Raw genomic sequence first — 23,254 nt, forward strand, 5'->3', positions numbered from 1 at the left:
ATCTCATTTAATTTTTATTTGTGCTTATAATGTAAAGAAGCAATTCTACCAATTCACAAGCTAAACTAGTTCATCTGCTTAAAGATAATGTTTGAATCCATAAGGGTAAAGTGTAACAAAATATTCTTTTTACCAGTTTCCTCATTTCCAACCCGGCGCATACTATAATACTGTAACACTGTCATCCTTACCCTAAAGTAAAAACAGGACTGCTGAAGCGACTACACACACAATTGCTAACCATCTCATTATTTTCACCACAACTCTGCAATGATTAATTCCATGCAGTCATATAAATTCTAAAATTACCTCTTTATTCACATTCTCCTCCAACTCTTCTTTTACATTCATGCTGCATGGGTAAACTTGGGCCTGTGGTAAAAATAAACTATAATAAGTACATTTAGGCAGTCACAGTCCTTCCATATTATATAAATGTATCAGATATATAAAGCCCAACTGTCATACTACTTAATAACTAAATAGTAGTTCTGGTTAAGTGTTGTCTTTTGTGTTTGAACGTCTGTGTGACGAGTTCACACTATGGTATATTTCAATGGGAGGCAGCTAAAAATTGTAAGACTGATTAATGACAATGCCTTTGAAAATTCATTATGATCTTCAACTTCTGCCTTCTCCCTATGCTATTGTTTTCAATCATATTTTCTAGCTCCATTATCTTCATATGCATATAATGGTAGTGTAACCAAATAAAATAACACAGCTAACCTGAATCAATGAAATCACTGTTGTTCATATCAAATGACAATACAGTTTACGTGAACTGTCTGGGGGAGCAGAAACTGGACTGTCAGTGCCACATCACTCTTACTACTTTTATGATCAGAATCATAAAATATCTAGAACAGTTACATCAAAACCTTGTTGCACTGACACACACACACACACACACACACACACACACACACACACACACACACACACAACCTTGGCACACTACTTACTACTATTCTAATTTCATCAATTCCTTTTGGTGGGACTAGCGTGTTTCTGACAGTACAAACAAGAGTGTAGGCTACAGGCTGAACCCGTCTTATTCCATGGATCCAAATTACGGGTTTTACTTGCTGGTCTCAAAAGAAGACAAAGTTCGGCAAAGATTATTCATGGAGCGTGACAGAAAAACCAGTACTGTAAGTAAGTGATGGAATGAGAACAAACGAAACAATAACAGCATAGCAAGAAAATCATTAAACTGATATCGGCATCTGTTGAGAATGTTAGATAATTAGCAGCCAAAGATTAATTTTTGATTGGAAATCACCTTATTGATAGAAACATAGTAGATTACTTAACTTTAACAAAGAGCATATCGACAAAATAATGAAGCAACATGGTGTATGCAAAGAGGATGCCTTGAAGAGAGATGCTGTGAAGAAGATAGAAAGAATACAGCAACATGTTGTTATTAACAGATCTTTGTTTTAATTAACTACCTACAATAATACTAATATACTAGTACTAATAATGATAATGATGATTTTATGGTTATTACTATCTGAGCTATGGCAGGCTACCTCTGAATTCCCACCCTACACCTGGTGTATGTCACTTCTTCTGCTTGGAGCTTTTGGTGCCATAGGGCACGGTAGAGCCACGCAGGGTACATAGACAGTATTTGGCATTCAGCCGACAGAATGGAGTGACTGGTAGTCCTTTGAAAGTTCTGTTGAGTTAATAGTTGCAGGCACAATTGTTAAAAAAGACTCAACATTGGTGTGGTCTTGGCTATCTGTGTTTGCTGTTCTCTGTGGAAGTCACATTATGCAAGGAGCTTTCTCATCTGGAAAACTGCCTGAATTGGGTTGTGTTGCATGACTTAATACCTTATGGTGTTGCCTTGGAAGGGGTTAGGGTAATGTCGAGCAACCACACAAGCTGGTTATTGCTATTCAATTCTCCACGTTCAGCAGTGGATTCGATGATTTGGTAATCCTGAGCACTGTTTTCTGAATGTGACCATGTTTAGCCTTAGACCAAGTTTCTGACGAGTCCATTGATCTGCACAACTACTGTGGTTGCATTAAGTGAGAATGACAGTGGAATTTAGATGCTCCTTAGTCTTCTCCAGTGTTCTACTGTTGTGGCACACTGTTTTGGATTTAGACTCAGGGCATGCTTACCATACTGTGGCTAACATTGACTCTGTATGTCAGCCTCATGGAATGCACCACATCCAGCTACTGATGGGCTGCCTTCACTTACGTAAATTACTGTTTGAAATTTGTACTAAAATTTTGTACATTTTGATGTTTGGGGCTTTGTTGGGACGAGTGCTCTTCTTGTACATACCGTCGAGCACTGTTAGAATGGCCACATGCTGATCGGCTCTGTGTCTCACACATATCATCCAGACATTTGAGGCTCACAGGCTGGAAGAAGCGAAAGTGTGTAAAACCGTCAAGTGTTACTGAGCTCTGAATGTTTTTTGTGTGTTCATCCACTGGCCATCTTTGAGCTGGAGAGTGAAAGAAATTTATTTCATCTCAGGGCAAGTTACTGCTAACTGGATTTACCAATTTTTAAAGTTGTGGTATTCTTTTTGAATCACTCTGTATTTACATTAACAGTTTCGGGTCTATTTATTACTAATTACCTTAACAGTTGTGAATTCACATATAACTAATATATACAAAACATAACAACCATATTGTACAAATGGTTTACAGGTAGTGTCTTTCATTAGCAATGAAAATGACTTTGGTCCAAGGTTCAAAACCCGTCACCGCATAATTTTGGTTAATAATCAGCATTGTCGGCCAAAGTCTTCTGGCATAAGAAGAAGGCACCCTCATTCTCTCAACAACTTTGTCAAAGAGTTCGGACGAGCAGACAGAGGTACAGACACTCTCTTGTCCTTTGGATGGGAGACTGTCCCTAAAGGCAGAATAACAGCGACGATCAACAGAATGAGAATACAGAAGGCAATGAATACAAATGCGTTAAAGACACAACGTGTATCCACAGAACATGTGACCCGTAATTGAAAACGTGTCAGGATGATCTCTCTCCACTGGCAAAAGATTCCGAAACAGCCCTCATTCGCATTTCTGGGACAGTATTGCCAAGGGAAAGGTCACCATGAGAAAAATACTGAATAACCGACGAAAGGATAACGTTCTACAAGGCGGAGAGATGAATATCAGAGGCTTGAATGCGGTAGGGAAGCTAGAAAATCTGAAAAAGGAAACACAAAGATTCTATCTAGATATAGTAGAGGTCTGTGAGGTGAAATGGAAAGAAGCCAAGGACTTCTCATCAGATGAGTATAGAGTAATATCAACAGCAACAGAAAATGGCATAACGGGTGTAGGATTCGTTATGAATAGGAAGGTAGTGCAGAGAATGTGTTACTGTCAACAGTTCAGTGATGGGGCTGCTATTATCAGAACCGACCAACTGTTTGTTATTTTAAAGTTGGCATGGGGTGACCTTTTCTCACCTTTTATTTATTTAATGTTACAAGTTAGTTGTGAGTACTAATTACTGGTTTTTCTTTTTACATGGTGGTCTTGAGCTGCCATGCATGCGCATTCACTTACTGAATCACTTACGCATTTTTTACAGTATACCTTAATAGAATTTTCACTGTGTCTTAAGCCAGTTATATCAATTGTGCACACTCATTCTGTTATTAATTACTTAACTGTTCATTGGGGCAAGATTTAAAGAGACTTGCTCTGCCTGCCTGATGCAGCTCTAGAAATTATTGCACCTGTTTACTTCATTAAATTACCTAGATGCACTTTGAGGTGAATTTTAAGAATTTCCTTTTTCTAGTGGTCCCGAGGCAGCTGTAAATTCCTCTTCCTTTCAGTATAGCTATTCAGTTTTAACATTTGAGATGAGTCATGCTTCTGTGTTGTCTTAAAGAGCCATCTGTTTCCCAATAATTAGTTGTTCATTTGTTGAAGCATTTTCTGAGTTGTGGTTTGTGAAGACGGAAATTTTGAATTTAAAATCGAAGAACTGGTGTCAGACACAGCTTTTGTTATTAACTGTTGCCTCATTTAAATTGTCACTTAACTACATTATGTAAAGTCTTAAATTTGAAAGTTCAGAGTGTTTGTAATCCTGCTAATTTATCTGATTTTAGTTATTTTCCTTAAATAACTACGTCTTAATAAACAATGGTGACTCATGTGAACCCCAATCTGTCCAGTCCTTTCACTTAATTTCCCCTTTTCCTGCTGGATGTTTGGTTGGTAACAGAGGATCATTATTTTCTGGGAAGTAAAGGGGAAAGGGGTCCTCATACTGTCATTTACCATGAGGTGTGTGTGTTTGTGTGTGTGTGTGTGTGTGTGTGTGTGTGTGTGTGTGTGTGTGTGTGTGTGTGTGTAATTAAAAGTCTGTCAGCTTCCATGTCAGGGCAGTGCTGCCAAATTTGTGGCTTGTCTGCATGCCAGCGTGGACAACCACTTCGTGATTAGTACCAACTGAACTGGGGAAGTATATGTTGCACTAGCTGACTGAGATCCGGCCATGGCAACCTTGTGTCAGAATGTAGAGTGTTTGGAAAGTAGTCAGCCCCACCATAAGCGAATACATACAGGGTGTATACGTGGACAAGGAAAAAAAAAATCCCGGATTTCCCAGTTGAAAATACACTATCTCCCAAGTGAAAATACACTTTTTCTGTGTTAAGCGACAGTATACTCTTCCTCGGCACTGCAAAATTCATAAATCCTTTGAACGTTTATGGTTTTATATACCGACGTAGTTCCCGGCACTCTAGAAAAAAAGACTGGGGGGGGGGGGGGGGGGGGGGACGTTTTGAAAGACCTTTGATGTGCAGCAAGATGTACACTACATATTTTCGAATTACGAAGGTCTAAATTTCCATTCCGCCAAACAACGCATGTCACTTTCCGAAGCATTGAAATCGAGATTATGATGGGCTTTTGTAAGCCAGTCATAGCTCATGTCACGTGATCTCGCCAGCTGATGACAGCATAGGACCCGTGATATGGTCAGCCAATAGCAAGGTCACTCTTAAGTGGAACACACAAATAAGAAAAGTTAATGGTTTAAATTAATATATGTAGCATTCACAGATAATATTGGTCTCTAAGATTAATTAGATGGAAGAAAAGTTAAGCTTCCACATGTAACGTTGATCTTTTCTGCACGTGTTACACTAAGATACTTCACACAAATGTGCAAGTAAAATTTTTAAAACGACGTAAATTTCTGATTTTCTGGGCTCAAAATTCTTTTAAATGGTTGTCCTCAAAGAGTTTATTTTTAAATCAGAGTCAAACGTTTTGTGATTTAAGAAATTCATTGTACATTCTCGCACATAGTTCATCTTGCACAAAAGGAAATTTGCTTTGAATGTAACGCTTTTCAAACCACCATCCGCAGTATTTTCCTGCAACTTGTTAGGAATAGGTTTGTTTCAGCAGTTCCCGAGAGCGCCAGATAACAGACGTCACCGTGCTTGCGCAGCTACGATGATGCAGGAAACCCATATATACATCTGTACGTTTAAAACATTAAAAGATCTTACATTATGTCATAAAAGAGACAAGACATCAGAGGATACTTAAAAAGCGTCGGAATTTCATGAACCCTACTACAATTCAGAATTAGTCTTAAAATGCATACTCTTATGTAAATTTTCTTGGAGTACCAGTACTGTATTATCTCATGTTTGGTTCTTTATTATGGCATAATGCCATACGTGCACTTCAGCAGCGAACAGTTGAAACTAGCCAATAGTGCGAAATTAAATACTTCGTTTAAAATAAATTGACTGCCTCAGCAGAAAAGATTAATGAAAGCCAAATCTCTTTAGCAAACTGGCAAAAATAACTTCATTGTTCTGCAAGGCGATTAATGCTTGACTGCCAGAAAGGTGGAAATAATATCCGAAACTAATAACATATTTTGGCCATCCGTAACTATGCGAACCTATTTTAACAAAATACACAAAAATCCGTTTTGTTCTCATTTAACGTGAGAGCAACAAACAAAGAGGAAACAACAAAATCACTGAACGTAAGCTCAGGTCACGTGGAGACGACCCACCTCCCCACGACAACTGAGACTGCTCTGTGCATCAGCCCCGATCTAAAATATTTCCGAACCGGGGCAATATTAAGTAGTGGCACCCAGCCACAATTCTGTAACCAGAAGCGGGAGAAGATAATACTCATACGCGACTCAACTGCGCATGTTATGAAGCACTGCAGTCTTCCTAAAGCCTTTGACACATTTTGCTGTTGGCAGCACTGTTTTGTTGTCGTATATGGCGCATTTCCTTCGCAACTTAAGTTTTATTTTCGTTTTTTTTCTCTCGTTCATGTTTTGTTGCTGCAGTATTATTCTGCAGTACCGGGATACAGTAACATCCTTTGTTAGAGTATTGGTTTTTACCAGTCAAAATCACAAAAATTTAACTGAAAACTAAAAAATTCCCGGGTATTTCCCAGTTTTCTCCCGGATGAAAAAATTCCTGGGTTTTTCCCGGATCTCCCGGTTGTCCCAGGTCGTATACACCCTGACATACAATTCAGGCACAATTTATCCATTGGGATAATCACTTGTTGGGTATTCCACAGTGAAGTCTCTATTCTGAGCAGGTTAGATTAGCTCTGCAGTTACAGGAGCAGATCACTGACTTGCAGAGTGGTGGCAGCTGCCTTGATTTAGACAAATTAGAAGCAATATGTGGTGAACAAGATTCTCCCACCAACGGATAATTGCTGGAAGTAGTAGGAATTCTACAAACACCTTTGAGGTCAAGAGGGGAATTCATTTGGGAAGTTACCTTACCAAATAATTTTACTACTTCAAGCTATATTGGAACTTTCATTTAGAATTTAAAGACAAATGAAATCCATCCTGTGGATCATGGTCAAATTTGTGTTTCATGGTCAAATTTGTGTTTCATGTCAATGCGTTGGCAATATCCAATAATGTTGTTGTTCAGGCCTTGTACCCGTGTTAAGCCATGTTTTCAGTCAAATTTTACACAGAAGTTCAACATCGAGGGAGTTGTGGAAATCAATTATTGGGCTCACATTGTCACCTTGTATTAAGACACTGCTCAAGCATCAACATTTTCGGCTAGTGCAGTTTCTTCATGAACATTTTCCTAGGTACATAGATGAATGCATATGGCCATTCCATCCTCAGAATTGCAAGTCACAGAGATACAAACACTCAACAATATATTAGAGAAAATGGAGCCACAGGACCGTTCATGGATTACCTTTGCTAATAAATGCATATCTTTTACTGAATTAGAGGCTTTGGTGTCCGCCATTGAAGCCTGAGTTTCGCAGACCAGCAGTGATGGGGGTTTAAGTGTCATCAGCATGGGGATCGAGATTCCAAGCAATTTAAAAGGGGACCACCCATAAGGAACAACTGTAGGTTGTGTTTCTGGTGTAATGAAGGGGGGCATTTTGTATGGCAATGCCTGGTTCCATGGAAGGAGAGTCAAACAGATGACATCACAAGGAATGGAAGAGGCATGGTACTGTTCTAGTGCTGACGTGCTGTCTCTGTGCGAAGTCTGAGGTAGGGGAACCCGTGCCTTACCTTTGGGTACAACTTAACCAGGAAGCACTGTGCACCCTCCTCAACTCTGGTCGTTCAGTTTCTCGTTCCGATTATCTGTGGTATTTGGTGTTCCACCATTCCTATGAACTGCCTTGTTTGCATCCATCCTCCCAATGCCGAACTCTCACGGGGCACATGTTGCCTCTGATAGTCAAAACTGAGTACTAGAAAGTTTTCTTGGCCTGTGAAGTGGATAGTAATTAAAAATATTTCAGTGAACTTAATTTCGGAGTGTGTTTTTGTAAGTGGTAGTGGGTTGGTGTTAGATTGTCAAGGCTGGGTTGTTTATTTTAAATGTAACCCAGCTGAAAAATTCACATTTTGCTCCTGTCAGGTTGTCACAGGAATTCATAGTGCATTACCACAGGAAGGGAAGGCAAAAAGGTGAAAGAAGTATATGGAGGGTCTATATAACGGTGATGCACTTGTAAGCAATATTATGAAAATGGAAGAGAACGTAGATGAGGATGAAATGGGAGATGTGATACTGTGTGAAGAGTTTGACAGAGTGCTAAAAACCTAAGTTGAATCAAGGCCCTGGGAGCAGACAACATCCATTAAAACTACTGATAGCCTTGGGAGAGCCAGCCTTGACAAAAATCTGCCATCTGGTGAGCACGATGTATGGGACAGGCGAAATACCCTCAGACTTCAATAAGAATATAATAATTGCAATCCCAAAGAAAACAAGTGTTGACATGCGTGAAAATTACCAAAATATAAGTTTAATAAGTCAGTTTAATAATGTTTTGGCTGATGTGTATATGGATTTAGTATTTTGACTTCCAAATGGATGCTGGGCAATGCCAAGGGAACCATTCTGCAACATTCGAGGCAATTGTCAAATGCATCAATTTATTACAAGGGTGAACCAGAAAATAATGCCTCCAAAATTTTGATTCTGTTCTTAATATCAGTTTTCATGCATATTACTCTGTTGATGTTACCATTTTGCTGTTGCAATGTGCAGCACCCTCCTGCTGGAGAGTTCTGAAATGCAGTGTGTAACATGGGTGTGTGTTGTTTAACCTTATAAGCATGTGAAAAAACCCTCTGAACACAAATTAAAATAGTTCATCCACATGTAGAGCACCCTCTCCTTTTGCATGACAATGCTAGACCATACACAACTTTTTTTTGCACCTGCAACAGTCTGACACCTTTGATTCATTATTATTGATCACCCTCCATAGTGTCCCGGTTTGACCCAATGAATTTTCCACTATTTCCAAAACCTAAAGAACACCTTCAAGGCCTTCACTTTCTTAGTGGTGAATTGGTGTGACGACACCAAGAACCTTGTGTCTCATTGGGACAAAGGTGTTGAGCGCCATGGTGACTGTTTGAAATAAATACATGAACACAAAGAATAAAGAAGTAGAATGTTAATAAATTTTGTTTTAATTTTGATGCACCAATTATTTTCAATTAAAATTTTTGTGCCATTGCTTTCCAACATGTGCTCATGCCAAAATGTTCACCAATTAATTAATTAATTTGGCAAAGAAGGTGGCTTTCAACTGATATGTCTACATACATCTCTTAAGGTCACAGGGAAGTTTTGTCCATCAACTAAAACAGCACACAATGTAAGACAAGACTTCTTGTGGATAAAAAGATACATTCTGGGCACCATTTGGATTTTTTGGTAAACATTAGGTTGTGCTACTGGTCAATTTGTTACCACACCGTTTACTTGGCTTTCACATTTCTAGGCTTTGTCAGCTCACAGCTACACTGCCACCTTTCAGCCCAGGCTAGGCCTTGAGCTGCACAATGGATTAGTCTCTCATCCCAACCAATTTTTAAGGGGGGAGGGGGGTGGGGAGTCTACCACCACATTTTAACCTTTTAGCCTTTGAATAGTTCTCAGGTTCAGGTCCAAGGTCAATGACTCTACAAATTTCTTTTCATTCATTCACATGATGTGTGTTGTGCATACATATCATTCTGTGTGCCAAACCATTATTATGTCAGGTGTCAAAGCCAAAGCCTGAACTATGTTGGGTCTAACCACTCTTTTACTGTATTTAATAAAATTTAGTGTATTTACTTTCCTATAGATCCCTCACAGAGACAGTTTAGGATTATTGTGATACTGCTTGTCAAATGAACTGCAAGCTGTTGGCATATTTTGTACAAACTATAATGAAGCACTCACATATATTTAAATGCAAATGCTGCATTAATGCTATCATAGTACATCTGTAGTTGTACTCAAGATGTATGTTGAAGCAGAATAGTTCAGCACAGACAGTACACAAGTAGTTTGCGTGATTGTATCAGGACTCACAACTCTGGTTGGCAGAACAAAAATACTAGTGGCACCAAGTGAATTTAGTTGGCTGCTTATAGCTGAATACCTTACAAACAGTTGCACTGCACCAGATTTTAAGTGACATGTATATGTATGATTGTTTACACCAGTAACTAACATTCTGGCAGTTTCACAAACAATATGTGTAGCAATGTGCAGTACATGGAGAAATTGGTTATGTACAAACCTGTCAATATTTAATATGTACCTCCATGGCTTCACCAAAACTTTGCTGCCAACATACAAATTCATTCTGCATCTACAGGCTGTGTAACAATTTTGCTTCCATGTGATATTTGTCTGTAATTTAACTTTACTGCTAACAGTTCTACTTGCACTTTGTTCACATATTTAAAGTCAACTTCTAACGTTAATAGTACTACAAAACGTACTTCTCAGATTAGTGACAAACGTCACTTCAAAATTATTTACAGTTAATATATTTTACATCATCAATAAATAAATTACAGTCATCATTCCATACCACAATACACTGCAATAATTCATTAACTGCACCCATACCATTTATAAATTTAATGGCACTGCTAAAATTCACCATAGTCAAAGTTATTAAGTCGCACATTAAGGTTGTCATTTTAAAGAAACTTACCAGAGCAGCATATACTCACTTAATGGCAACCACTTTATCCATATAATTGTGTTGTGCATTAAATATGTTTTCCATGTTTACTGAACATTAAATTTCAAAAATGGTTCAAATGGCTCTGAGCACTATGGGACTCAACTGCTGAGGTCATTAGTCCCCTAGAACTTACTAACCTAACTAACCTAAGGACATCACAAACATCCATGCCCGAGGCAGGATTCGAACCTGCGACCGTATCGGTCTTGCGGTTCCAGACTGCAGTGCCTTTAACCGCACGGCCACTTCGGCCGGCCATTTAAATTTAATCTCTCAATTCTATGTGAGGCTTAATACAAGGCTTATTTTAATTCACTGTGCAAAATGCCATATTTAAGACAAAGTTTACCATTTTTTTTAGTAAATTGAATTACTCATGTTTCCAGTAGTATGGCATCAATTGCATATATTCACACACCATACTGCTGCACACAGAAATTGGGTCTAGTGAAGCAGGGGATACAACCCGTCGGCTTTGAACAATGACGTCATTTCTTAGTCATAGATAGTAATGTCTTCACTTCGAGGCATAGATAATAAAGCAGTTCTGTGTTCTAATAAGCGCTATCATTAAAATAATTGAATGTGAATCTAAAAGCGATCGCTTGATATTCGCTAAATCATTAAACGTGTGATTTAATTAAGTTAATTGTTTGTTTCTTATTCAGAGGTTGCAAATGTAACGTACGTGTATTTCCACCTATTCGTAAGTAGGATCAGTTTATTCTATCTCGTGAGTTTTTTTTAAAAAAAAGCCAAAAAACACTTATCAGCTACTGAAGCATCTGTATCTTCTAATGGGTGCGGGAGTTCCGACACACACACACCCACCTCCCCAGGAGTCGGATACAGATGCTTCAGTAGCTGATAAGTGTTTTTTGGCTTAAAAAAAAATCTCACGAGATAGAATAAACTGATCCTACTTTATGTTAGTAATAGCGGAGATGAAATAAACAGCACATCTACAATTTGTATCCCGTGTTCCACTTAGGGTTTACTGAAGCGGAGGATACATCGTTCAGGTGAAGAACAAGACAGTAATGCTAGTGAAAACTGAGAAATCGCCTTACGACAAACTCTTATTCCGGACTGTACTTCAGCAACACACTTCGAATGAGCTTTTAATTTGTATCGGGTTTCATTTGCGGTTTAGTGAAGCAGGGGATACATAGTTCAAGTGAACAACAGGACAGCAGTGCTAGTTGAAACTAAGAAATCGACTACGCTGAACTTGTATCCCGTACTGCACTTAAGCAATACAGTTCGAAAGACTTTCAAGATACAACTGACATACATGTAACGTGATGTATTCTTTACTAGTAATTTCATTCATTTTTTTCCATTGTATTTTGCGGAGAAATACTAAGATACAAACACGAGATATCGTTAACGTGAAAATACTACTGGCCCTTACATATGTGAAATAAAGTTTCTCTCTCTCGCATTCCTTTGTTTCTCAACATTCTCCTCAGCTCTTTCATTTTTTTAATACATGCTCTCTGGCGACTTGTGACGTCATTGTTCAAAGCTGACGGGTTGTATCCCCTGCTAAACTAGACCCCAGAAATTAATGAAACACTTAAGAAATACAAACTTACCACGTAGTGTAACTCAGTTTGTACTTCATCCATTCCCTCTTTTTTTATCCACATAGTTGGTTCCTGGTTCATTACTTCAGTTCTACAGTCTGAAAAAGAGAAGCAATCAGATAAGAACAGTTGAACTCTTTTTTTCCGTTGTTACCATGAAGTATAGCTCAAAGCCAGTATTTTCACTCAACTATTGGACGCAACAAATGGGTGATTATGCAGGAAACAGATTCAAAGTAGCTGAGGGAAAGTGTGTTTATTGATATAAACTCATTTCCATTTCTCAAGTCATGAAGAGAAAGAACAATCGTAACGTAACATATACTGGAAACTGAGTATTTACAATTGCTACTGTTCTTTTGTAACACTGGCTTATGGATACTGTCCTATTGTAACAATTATGGAAGACATGCATTTTTTGTGCATGCACTAACTTCAGCATTACGAACAATCAAAGCAGTCAATAGATCGAAGCAAAACTACTGAATAACACCCAATATTTCATTATACACTTTGTTCATTGCGTATATTTCAGTCTTATGGGGACACGATGAAAATCTGGACATACCGATTGTTTATCAGTGAATATGCGTTTTCATCATAGGTATTACCTTGAAACTTAATTTATCTGTATTCATTCACGGATGTATACTCAATTTACAGTAAGCAACATCATTGGAGAATCTTTACCTGCTATTAAAGAAAACCATACACATGTACCATAGATTGCACACTGCAATGCAGAAGTCCTCATTTTTGATTACCATCAAGATTAAACATTGGTTAGTTTTTTCTTGAAAAACTGATTTACTGGAACGACTTGCTACTAACTGTAACTATGACGAATGATCTATTAAGTTCTGATGACATGTATGACCTAATGCTTTATGTTAGACAAATAACAGTTAATTTGTACCTCATATTTCGCTAGTTCCTAAATAATGTTACACTATTCTTATACAGAACTCCATTAAAAACCACACACTATAAAAAACTGGTATTTACACATGATGAGAGGAATACTAATGACAAGTCATCAAAGCACAGCACTAACAAAATGCAACAGAATCACAGCATTTCCTTTCATGTGAACATACCCAAACTATGAAATGATTTAACTGTACGCACTTAAAAAAATGCTTACGTTAGCTCTAAAATCTGGAGCCGCTTTATGTCTGCATCAAATCACAGCAAATTATCATACAATCATTATTACAGTTAAGTAGGTCAACATAACCGCAGTAACATAGTGAATGTTTGAACTTCACTGTCCGCCTTTTGTCGTCAGTCACGAAGTACATGACGGAGATCACTGCATAGACAAACTGCTCCTGACAACACGTCACAATCTCAGCCGTTTCTTTTACGAAGATACACGTAGTGACTTTACCGGACAGGCCCAAAACAACAAGCACTAACAACTCAGGTATTTGGTTGTTACGAACATAACCTGAAAAATTACAATTCACACAGAGTTACCAAGCACACTATAGGTAGTGTAATCGCAATTAAATACAGAATAAAATCTCATCCTTCTGTACCCATCGAAATTTTTAAAAGAAAAAGACAGCAGCCTCAAACATAGCAACCACGGCATCATCACAACATATTCGCGAAATATTACACTCATCAAACTCAACTCTTATTGTGATGGAAATTAAGTACAATGTTAATTTACTTCCGAAACACTTTTCTTCACTTATTCCTGCTCACAGTTTATAAACGCTTATAAATTACCTGGAGAGTGTCACACACACAAATTTCCGCAAATCCTCAAAGTTGCAGCTGGGAAGTTGCAGCTGAGCACACACACACACACACACACACACACTGAATCCAGCTAAACCAAAGATCTTGCTGCAAGACAAAGCACTATGCCGTGGGCTGTGAGATACGCAGTATAAGAAAACTGGAAAGATAAAATGCGTAAATTAAATTCCATAGGATATTCTATCCCTTTGGTAAACCCTTATCTCTATTTTAGGACAACAACTAGATAACTTAAAATAGCTGTTATTGAATAAATGCGTTTGAAATTTTTTTGGAATTTTAAATCTTCACTGTGCCGTGTCGTAAGCACTGATCTGAACAGGGACACCAAATCGTTGTAATTTTTCTTTGTTACAGGCAGGACGGGCATGTACAAGGCGCTTGATAGAGGGATCTCGTTGATTTTTCTTGTTTCCTTGTTGGAATTATGAGCTCTAAACTCTTCGTCAAAGTTTTCTTTAAATCGCATAACCAATGGATGCTGTTTTATGACATTCCCATCCGAAGATGGAAGGAAGATTAGTTTTAACGTCCCATCGACGCCAAGGTCATTAGAGACAGTGCACAAGCTCGGATTATGTTAAGGATGGGGAAGGAAATCGGCCGTGCCGTTTCAAATGAAACATCCCAGCTTTTGCTTTGGAGCAATTTAGGAAAGTCACTGAAAACCTAAATCTCTATGGTCCCAATTGCGAGTCAGAATGTGGTTAACCACTGCACCACTGACTGGTTTCCTGTTCACACCTTCTTTCTTAACAGCAACATAGCAAACCACAAGGTACATTCAATTGATAATCTTCTCACGGGTTGTTTCTCAAGCAATATAAGATTTCTCACCACCTTCTTCTCGCATATTCAGCAATAGTATTCCAGTCAGCGTACTAGTTCACTTTTACCAACATTTTGTAAATTCTGTAGTGACTCCCAAATACAATGAGATAAATTCCATTTCACTGTGAAGAATAAACATGAATTTCTTGTCAATGAATTCTAGGTTGGATTTTCCAGTGTTCGATTAATTCTAGGTTAGATATTTCCTGAATAGCGGTCGAGCACATTGCAGCGACAAATCTGTTCAGATTCAGTACTCCACAACAATCGCTAAAATGAGCTTTACCATTGGAGGTAGAGACTCCAACATCCATACAAACAGGTTGCTATCTCATATCTTCCTCGTTTTCTCTGTATTTCCGAGCACAGAAACACTTTTTATTTTGAGTTTGTGTCATTGTCTGTAAAATATAAAAAAAATTTAGTCACTCTTATAAAACAAACCATTGTTGATGGGATCAGTTGTTGACAACAAAACTTGCTGGAAACAGAAGTTTTGGGCTCACTATGTCTCTTGTTTCTTCTCCTCTCCAGCCCTGTATTTTTATAAAAGGTGACCTTTATAATTAGTTGTAAGTGCATCGTTATTGACCATAGCAGTACTCTAGGCCATGTATATGCATCAATGATCTTTCTTTGGGATGACGAAAACAGAGACTATAATCCTCTGAAACTGTCTTTCTGTAAATATGGTCTGTATGCACATATTTGTACAGGGAGCACATGAGTGTGATGTTAAGTGACAATCTAAGGAATTTTTTTTCCAGGGTGAAAGTAGCAAGACTGAGCCATTGAAAACTTTTCAGCTTGAGTCCTCACACCATCCCTAATTTCTGGTGAAATAAATTTTCTTAGATGATGCTTCTTCTGCTTTCTTCACTTGTGTTTTCGAGTGCTCTTTACTTCATCGCTGTCACCACAACACCTTAACAGATTCCAAGTTTATTCAGAAACATGGCCTTGCAGACTTGGATTCATTCTGTTCTGCACAGCAAGTAGAACGTAACAGTGAAGTTCCTTTTTGAGTTCACTCCTGTGTTAGTTTTTTTGAAGATCTTGCCTGAATTACTACACATAAAGCATTTTTTCTCTCATACATCTCTAATTTGTAAGATCTTTAAATAATGTTCAGCCTTTCTGCATGGACAAACTTCTTATGACATTTACTTTTGCAGTTTTCTCCTCAACATGGATCTTTCAGTAAGCTCCTGGAACATGGAGTTCCCTTGATGAAATGTAGGAGTCTTTGAATTGGTATCTGATTTTGAAAACATTCGTATCCCTGTGTTATCAATGTTTATATGTTTTATAGCATTGCTTGTCCTTGAAAGTGTTTCTCCTATGTCTCTAAATTCTGTTCTTTAAAGGGTCACACATCAGTAACGTCACCTTCATTGGCTGTCTACAATAGCTCTGAACTTTGTTACCATCAGTTGGCTTTAATTGCTTCAAATTAATATTTGCTCATTTTTGTGGCTCTTCATCTGATCTATGACCAGATGTTAGTTGATATTCCAAAATAGAAGGAGAGATATCCAATGTCGAACATGAATCATGATTGTTGTCACTGGTGAGGAAGGTATACATAAAGCGACTGATATGAGTGGTTTCTCACTCAGGAAAAATGAAGAATCAAGGCTACTTACAGAAATATATTGTGTATTCTGTATTTCAAACTTTCGTTACTCTTCAGCTGGACAAAAATTGAAAATATGTTTCCACTCTGCGTCCATAGAAAATAAAGGAAACAGGAAAGAGAAATAAAGTGTTGAAATTTGATTTCAAAGCTACGTTATTTCAGAAGAATATTGTTATACAAGGGTCACTCCAAAAGATATGCATACTATTTTTGTAAAAATACAGTTTTCATTCTGCATGTGTGAAAGTTTTACAGTGTGTGGATACATCCTTCCCGATTGTTTTCAAATTTACTTCAACCTGTTCCCATGAGTGGCGCCGTCACAGCATATCTTCAAGATAGCTGCTACACTTGACGTTCGTCAGAAGCAACGTACTGTCATAGAATTCCTGTGCTGTGAAAACGAAACAGTGGGAAACATCCACAAGAGGTTGAAAAAATTTGTAAGGAGATGCTGCTGCTGACCGCAGTATAGTTGGTCGGTGGGCAAGCTGGTTACGTGATGAAAGCGGGCACCGCAGTATTGAGAATTGTCCTTGCACCAGCAGGCCTCGTACTGCACACACTACAGACAATGTACAGAGAGTTAACGAACTGGTGACTGCTTACAGACGCATCACAGTGAACGAGTTGTAACGCTACGTCGGGATAGGGGAAGGAAGTGTTTGCAGAATACTGAAAGTGTTGGCGTTAAAAAAGGTTTGTGCCAGGTGTGTTCCCAGGATGCTGGCAGTGGCTCACAAAGAAACAAGAAAAACGGTATGCAGCGAACTTTTGGAATAGTACAAGAACGGTGGAGATGAATTTCTTGGAAGAATTGTGAAAGGTGATGAAACATGGATCCATCATTTTTACCAGAGACGAAGAGGCAATCAATGGGGTGGCATCATGCAAATTCACCCAAGAAAAAAAAATTCAAAACCACACCTTCTGCTGGAAAAAATATGGCTATGGTGTTTTTCGATTCCGAAGGACTCTTGCTTGTGGAGATCATGTCAAGTGGAACCACCATAAATTCTGATACATATGTGATGACACTGAAGAAACTTCAAGCTCGATTGAGTTGTATTCAACCACATCGGGCATAGCAGGATGTTTTGCTGTTGCACGACAATGCACGACCACATGTCAGTCAAAAAACCATGGAAGCCATCACAAAACTCGAATGGACAACACTGAAACACCTGCCTTACAGTCCTGACCTGGCTCCGTGAGACTATCATCTCTTTGGGAAACTGAAAGACTCTCTTTGTGGAAGGAGGTTTGAAGACGATGACTCCCTTGTGCACGGTGCCAAACAGTGGCTCCGACAGGTTGGTCCAGAATTTTACTGTGTGGGTATACATGTGCTGGTTCCAAGATGGCGCAAGGCAGTTGAGAGGGATGGAAATTATGTGGAGAAATGAAAATATTGTTCCTAAAGGATGTATCTACACACTGTAAAACTTTCAAACATGTAGAATAAAAGATGGATTTTTTTAAAAATAGTGTGCATTTATTTTGGAGTGGGTCTCATACATATAAACAAGAGACTGCAAATTCTATCTAACAAATTCCATAATATTTTCCCTCTGGAACTCATAACAAACAAATTAATACTACAAGAGAGCTCTGAAAACAACTAAACACCCCTGTTTTTTCACACTTTATAGCATAAACAGGACAAAACCATAAAGAATTGGGAAAAAATACTCACCAAACGGTGTTGCCAATATGAACAGTGTTACCATCACACACAACAACATTAATATTTCCCAGTATAAAGTTTAGGTACTACAGTTGTGTAGTTCAAGGTATCTGGCTCCAGTATTACTATTCTCATATCATTTGCAGTTCTTATTAAGGAACACCTGGGCAATTCAAGATAGCTATTTGTAGCAGAGAAATAATCATTGATATAAAATTTCCATATTTCTTGAAGTGAGTATTGTGATATAACAGTAAATCCTGAGAGATACATAGCTGATATTTTTTAGCAGTTGTAAAGATTGGTTGAAATACTATGAATAACTGTACAGCAGCTACAGACACAATGACCACACTGGGAAAAATAACCTTATTCAAAGCAGCCAGAAATATTTGAAAATGTCAATAGAAAAAATATTAGAAAAGGTACTAAGTTACAAAATACCGGTATATTATGAACAAAATATAGGACATAGCCTCAGCATAGTTTAATGTGCATTAAGGTATGATGTCCCAGCTCAACATTTTATCAGGAAGCATCTATTAGATTTTAAAGAAATTCAAGTACAGCAAGCTTGACCCCATTTTAGCAATGTTATTCTCGTTCAAAAAATTTTTCACCCAGTATTTAAATGTATGTCGATTTGAAACTAAATGCAGTTTTGAGAATATTTGGAAGTTGCAAATGCTATGTGTAGGATATTTCGTAGTAAATAGTTGAAGATGTCCAACTCTAACTATGCTCTGTCTCTCGATTGCCTTGTCATGCTGGTGGAAGTAAGTCGCTTAGAATTCTGTTATGCCACTCCCAAGCCAGTCCTGCTGAGATCTGTGAATGTATGGGTGCAGCAGGATGTTTCACTCCCCTCACCACTGCCACATCGCCTCCACCCCCCATCACCACCCTGCCACTGGGTTTCATGTGAATAGCTGTCACTCCCATCGCTTGGTTATGAAACCCTGCCTTTGTATCAGGAGTCAACTGCCCCTGTCCAACAACCCAGGCAGCTGAAAAATTTGTCCTATCTTTCTCATAAGGAGTTGGAGCTTAAATGTCACTGGGGTAAACACCAGGATGATCAACAATATGCTCCCCCTTTCCTCTTCTGCAAACCAAAACGTTCTGCGATGTGTTTATGTGTTTTAGAAATGGTAATCCATGGAGAGCATGTGATGTCCTTTCCAATAAAAACTATTGAGAATCATCTGAAACTGACTGCAGAAGGATTCTACTGCTTTCAACATACATTCTGCATATAGACCAATTAGATAAGATAAAAAAATTTGTCGCTCATACGGAGGCGTGTAGACCATGTTTTCTCCCTCACTCTGTTTGCGAGTGGAGTAGGTAAGGAAATGAGCAGTAACAGTATAGGGTATCCGTAGCCACTCACCGTACAATGGCTTGTGATGTATGAATATAGATGTGTATGTAAATTTAATATACATATTAAGATGTCAGTTCATCCATTTACAGGCACACAAAAAAATTAAGGACAATGTCGTTTCTAATTTATCGAGAAAACAAAGACAGAACTTCTTCTGCTGATTGTCTCTCTGTGGAAATGTTTGTATTAGCCCCTAATTTTCTCATTGCAGCCACTTCTCGAGATACCTGTCATATTCTCACGAATCCTCCAGTCTTCAATAACAGGATTTTGGTACACCTGATTTCGAAAATGAGAAATGTCCTCCGCCAAGTTACAGACGCCTGCTGTTTGTCTCGTAATCTCATCATATTCCAAGAGCTCTATTCCCTTTGTTAGAAGGCTGTCTAGCCCTGCACCCATCAGCTACCACAACGAAAAAAATTGCACACTAATGTACAGGAGGAAATTCACAACCAAGTGGTGTATGCATGGACCACACAAAGAAATTCAGCAGTCTACACATATCCCCTTGTACATGTAGTAATTCCTTTATCGTATTCTTATGATTACGACATCAGATATACGACAATGTAATGGTGTTTGGATTTTTGTTTTTATGGCACAGTGTATCTCTCTCTCTCTCCCCTTGCTGTCCTCGTTATTTGTGTAAGATTCATTGGAGTAAACCTACAAACTATAAAAATTTCATGATCGTCACCTGGTAGAGAACTCAATAACATTTTACCGTATCTCTCTCTCCTGTCATATCAGAAACAAATACGATATGATTGTTGACATCGACCATATGTGGTGATCCCATTAAATATACATGTATTGGTCCACTGGACTAGGTGGCTAGCGATCGAAGTCGTTTCCACGGATCTGAGTGAAGTTTTGTCGTCTGTACTGGAGGAAGACCAGAGCCCACAGACTATTAATCATAACGAGAAGGTTCTTGTGTTGTTGTTTCATATGCAAATTGATACATTGTTTTTTTGCTGTAAGACATTGAAGCAATGTAGGACTAAAGCTATGTAAACAACCATACATGTTGTTTTTCTACCGTAACTTCGAGGTCCATGTCAGGTTTGATCCAACACTAACACGTTTTTATCCATTGGCTCTCACACAAAAAACTAGACATCGCATGATGTAAATTATGCTGCTACCACAATACATGGGATGGTTGGAATAAGAAACAGAGGTAATGCTTCTTACTGACAAAAATGTGGAAGATACTACAATAGATGGAAATTGGAAGAGTTTGTGGCGTTGTGCAATGTTTTCAAACAGCTGTTGTAAAGGTGATAACCTCTACAGTTAATCTCATCTTCTACTGTGATTACGTATTCTCCATCAATTTCGCAACTGTACCACGTTTCCCATAATTTCAACACATTTTATCCAGTTACTCAAAGTCCAAACCACTACCCTCGACAAGCTGTCAAGTCAACAGAATGTCTCATCACGTCACTATCGCGATGATGTCAGCCAGTGACATTACTGCATGGTTCTCAATTTCTGTATCATTGCAAAACCACCTCCACCATTACTCTGCGAGGGCCGTGTAAATATGGATATATCATGAACCCTTTCACACTGCCTACATCACATGCCACAAATACTGTTTCTTAGTGTAGGAAATAACCATCAGCGAAGAGAAGGTGCGAAAACTACGTTCCTTAGGCAAAGCACTTCATAAATTCGGTAAGATTTAATTACGATTTGCCATATTACTCTATGTGGATGGGAATCACAAAGTATTCTCGCATTTGTAGGACAAAGTCGGAGATTGAAAGAGCTCCCTGCATTGTCTTTGACCAATCCTCTCTGCAACACTCTCGCCGATTGAGTTTGCAATTGACCATAAGTAGGAGGGCATTATATCCAGTACACCCCACATCTCAAGAAGGATCAGAGCCAGCTCGAGCTGAGTTTGTAACTGATACTCAAGAAGAGTGTTCCACATCAACCTTACTGTCAGCATCCATGCAAGTGCACAAGATCTTGTAACCTCCCCCTCACTTATCGACCTTAATGACAGTGAAAAATGAAACCGCGTGTACCTAATGGGAATTTTGGAAAAGCAATCGTCACCGAAGTTACCTGTCGGTAAAGAGGGAGGAAAGGGTTACATCTAAATGAAAGGAAAAGTGCTAATGAAACTGGTGGAAATTAATTTTGAAAAGGGGTAAAGTTAATAAAGAAAGTAAATGTGCAGCCGTTACGTTAACAATTAACTAGCGGTAATTAGGTATTTGAGATTTGGGGGAAATCACGGTCGCCAGTCCTAAGGACAATTATATAGTAACTGAAAAAGAAAGGTTATTACACATATAATTAGCACTAGAAGCGTGGCAACTGAAGGTTGACACGTGTAGTGTGAAAACTGAAAGTTTGTCAGAAGTAATAAATTTCGCTACACCCTGACTTAATTTAGCAAAAGAACCAATAAAACCGGAAAATCGAAAGTTAATTTAGTGACTGAAGTTAATAGTGAGCTTTCTTTCTCAAGCACATCGAAATTAGGGTTAGTCTTGGACTACCTCAACAATCATTTCAAAAGCTACTTGCATCTACGCAATTTAGAAATAAGAGATTTAACTTTGAACTTGAATTAAATGATTCTGAACAATTAACAATAGTAAAATTTAGTACGTACCAAGCTGAGCTGCAGTCACAGGTAAGCTAAAATACGGTAACAAAACTAGCACGCTTAATTCGTGCTTGTGTAATCTAAATATTGTAGCCAGCTATGAATGCCTTAACTGAACTTTGAAATTAAAGCAGTGAAAACGAATTAGCTATATTACTTTAATGCTGGCGTTTGAATTTCAACGACATTCAGGTTCATTTCGGAAAAGGAAGGGACTCTGCTTGGTAATGCAATTGGGACAATGAGCAACAAACGTTCATGCTAAGTTGCTGTAATTATAGTGACAAAAATGGAACAGTTTGAAATGCTGAGGTCTGCCATACAGTTCTAAAACTTTACGTGCGTCCAGTCTTCCTTGTCGGTTGATTGAAGGTTTGAAGCCGTCGGTCGAGGAGGTGGCGACAGTCACTCATTGTCAACCGTCGCTGTTGCAGAAGCTGGATGTTGGCGCGCCTTCTTCTCGACACGGTCACCAGACGAAACGGGCTCTTGATGTGCGCTAGTTAATGTTTCCCATCTGCGACACCATGTCAGAAACTATCATTGCAAGTCGAGCGCAATTACATGCTGCCAAACCCCGAAAGCGTGGCAACTCGCGGGAGCGTCACACAACACACCTGCTTCACTCGCTACTCCAGCCACACTCTCTCTCTGCCCGCGCTCCACGCGGCAGAGTTAACACTATCGAAGATCCTACACTCTTTGATTCTTCACACGACCTATCGATGTAATCGTTCGATAGCAGTTTTCCCTAGGCAAGACCCAGCGTAAAAATACAAATAATATTTACGAAACAAACCAATTATACATCGACATAAATGCATAAATATATATATACAAATAGTAAAACAATTACAATATGTAAAGACACAGAAACGTCATATATTCAGGTAACAAAAATAAGGAAAAAAATTATAGTACAATAGATGGAAATAGGAGGATATGCATTTCTGGCGTTACAATCTCTCCAGATGTGTGCATGTCGAGGAGGTGAGCACCCCTTATCGGTGTATGGTAGATATGAGAGTGCTATGTTGATGTAACAGGCGGTTAACAAGAAATGTGTGGTTTATGAATTATGGAGCTCCAGATGAATGGAGTTTGAAACATTTTAAGTAAATCAATTGTGATATAAATTCTGGCCTATTTTTCTAGTGTTT

At 38.5% G+C, this 23,254-nt stretch overlaps 1 protein-coding gene across 7 annotated transcripts in view; it reads right to left on the reverse strand.

Annotated features, from left to right (window-relative positions):
* LOC126108682 (putative zinc finger protein 66) overlaps positions 1–13,930 on the reverse strand; it is a 101,674-nt gene extending 87,744 nt beyond the window's left edge. For 5 of the 7 annotated variants that reach the window (XM_049913998.1, XM_049913996.1, XM_049914000.1 and 2 more), the window contains exons 1-3: positions 13,880–13,930; positions 12,152–12,240; positions 310–372 (exon numbers count right to left, since the gene is read on the reverse strand). Coding sequence is in view for 4 of the 7 variants with exons in the window: in XM_049914000.1 (XP_049769957.1) it covers positions 310–372; positions 12,152–12,223 (135 nt within the window). In the remaining 3 variants the exon portion in view is untranslated. Of the gene's footprint in view, positions 1–309; positions 373–12,151; positions 12,241–13,286; positions 13,593–13,879 lie in introns of all 7 variants that reach the window. The other 2 variants (XM_049913997.1, XM_049914001.1) reach the window with 1 other exon arrangement.
* Between the last annotated feature and the right edge of the window lie 9,324 nt (positions 13,931–23,254).

This window comes from Schistocerca cancellata, chromosome 11 (assembly GCF_023864275.1).
Source record: "Schistocerca cancellata isolate TAMUIC-IGC-003103 chromosome 11, iqSchCanc2.1, whole genome shotgun sequence".
Classification (NCBI taxonomy): domain Eukaryota; kingdom Metazoa; phylum Arthropoda; class Insecta; order Orthoptera; family Acrididae; genus Schistocerca; species Schistocerca cancellata.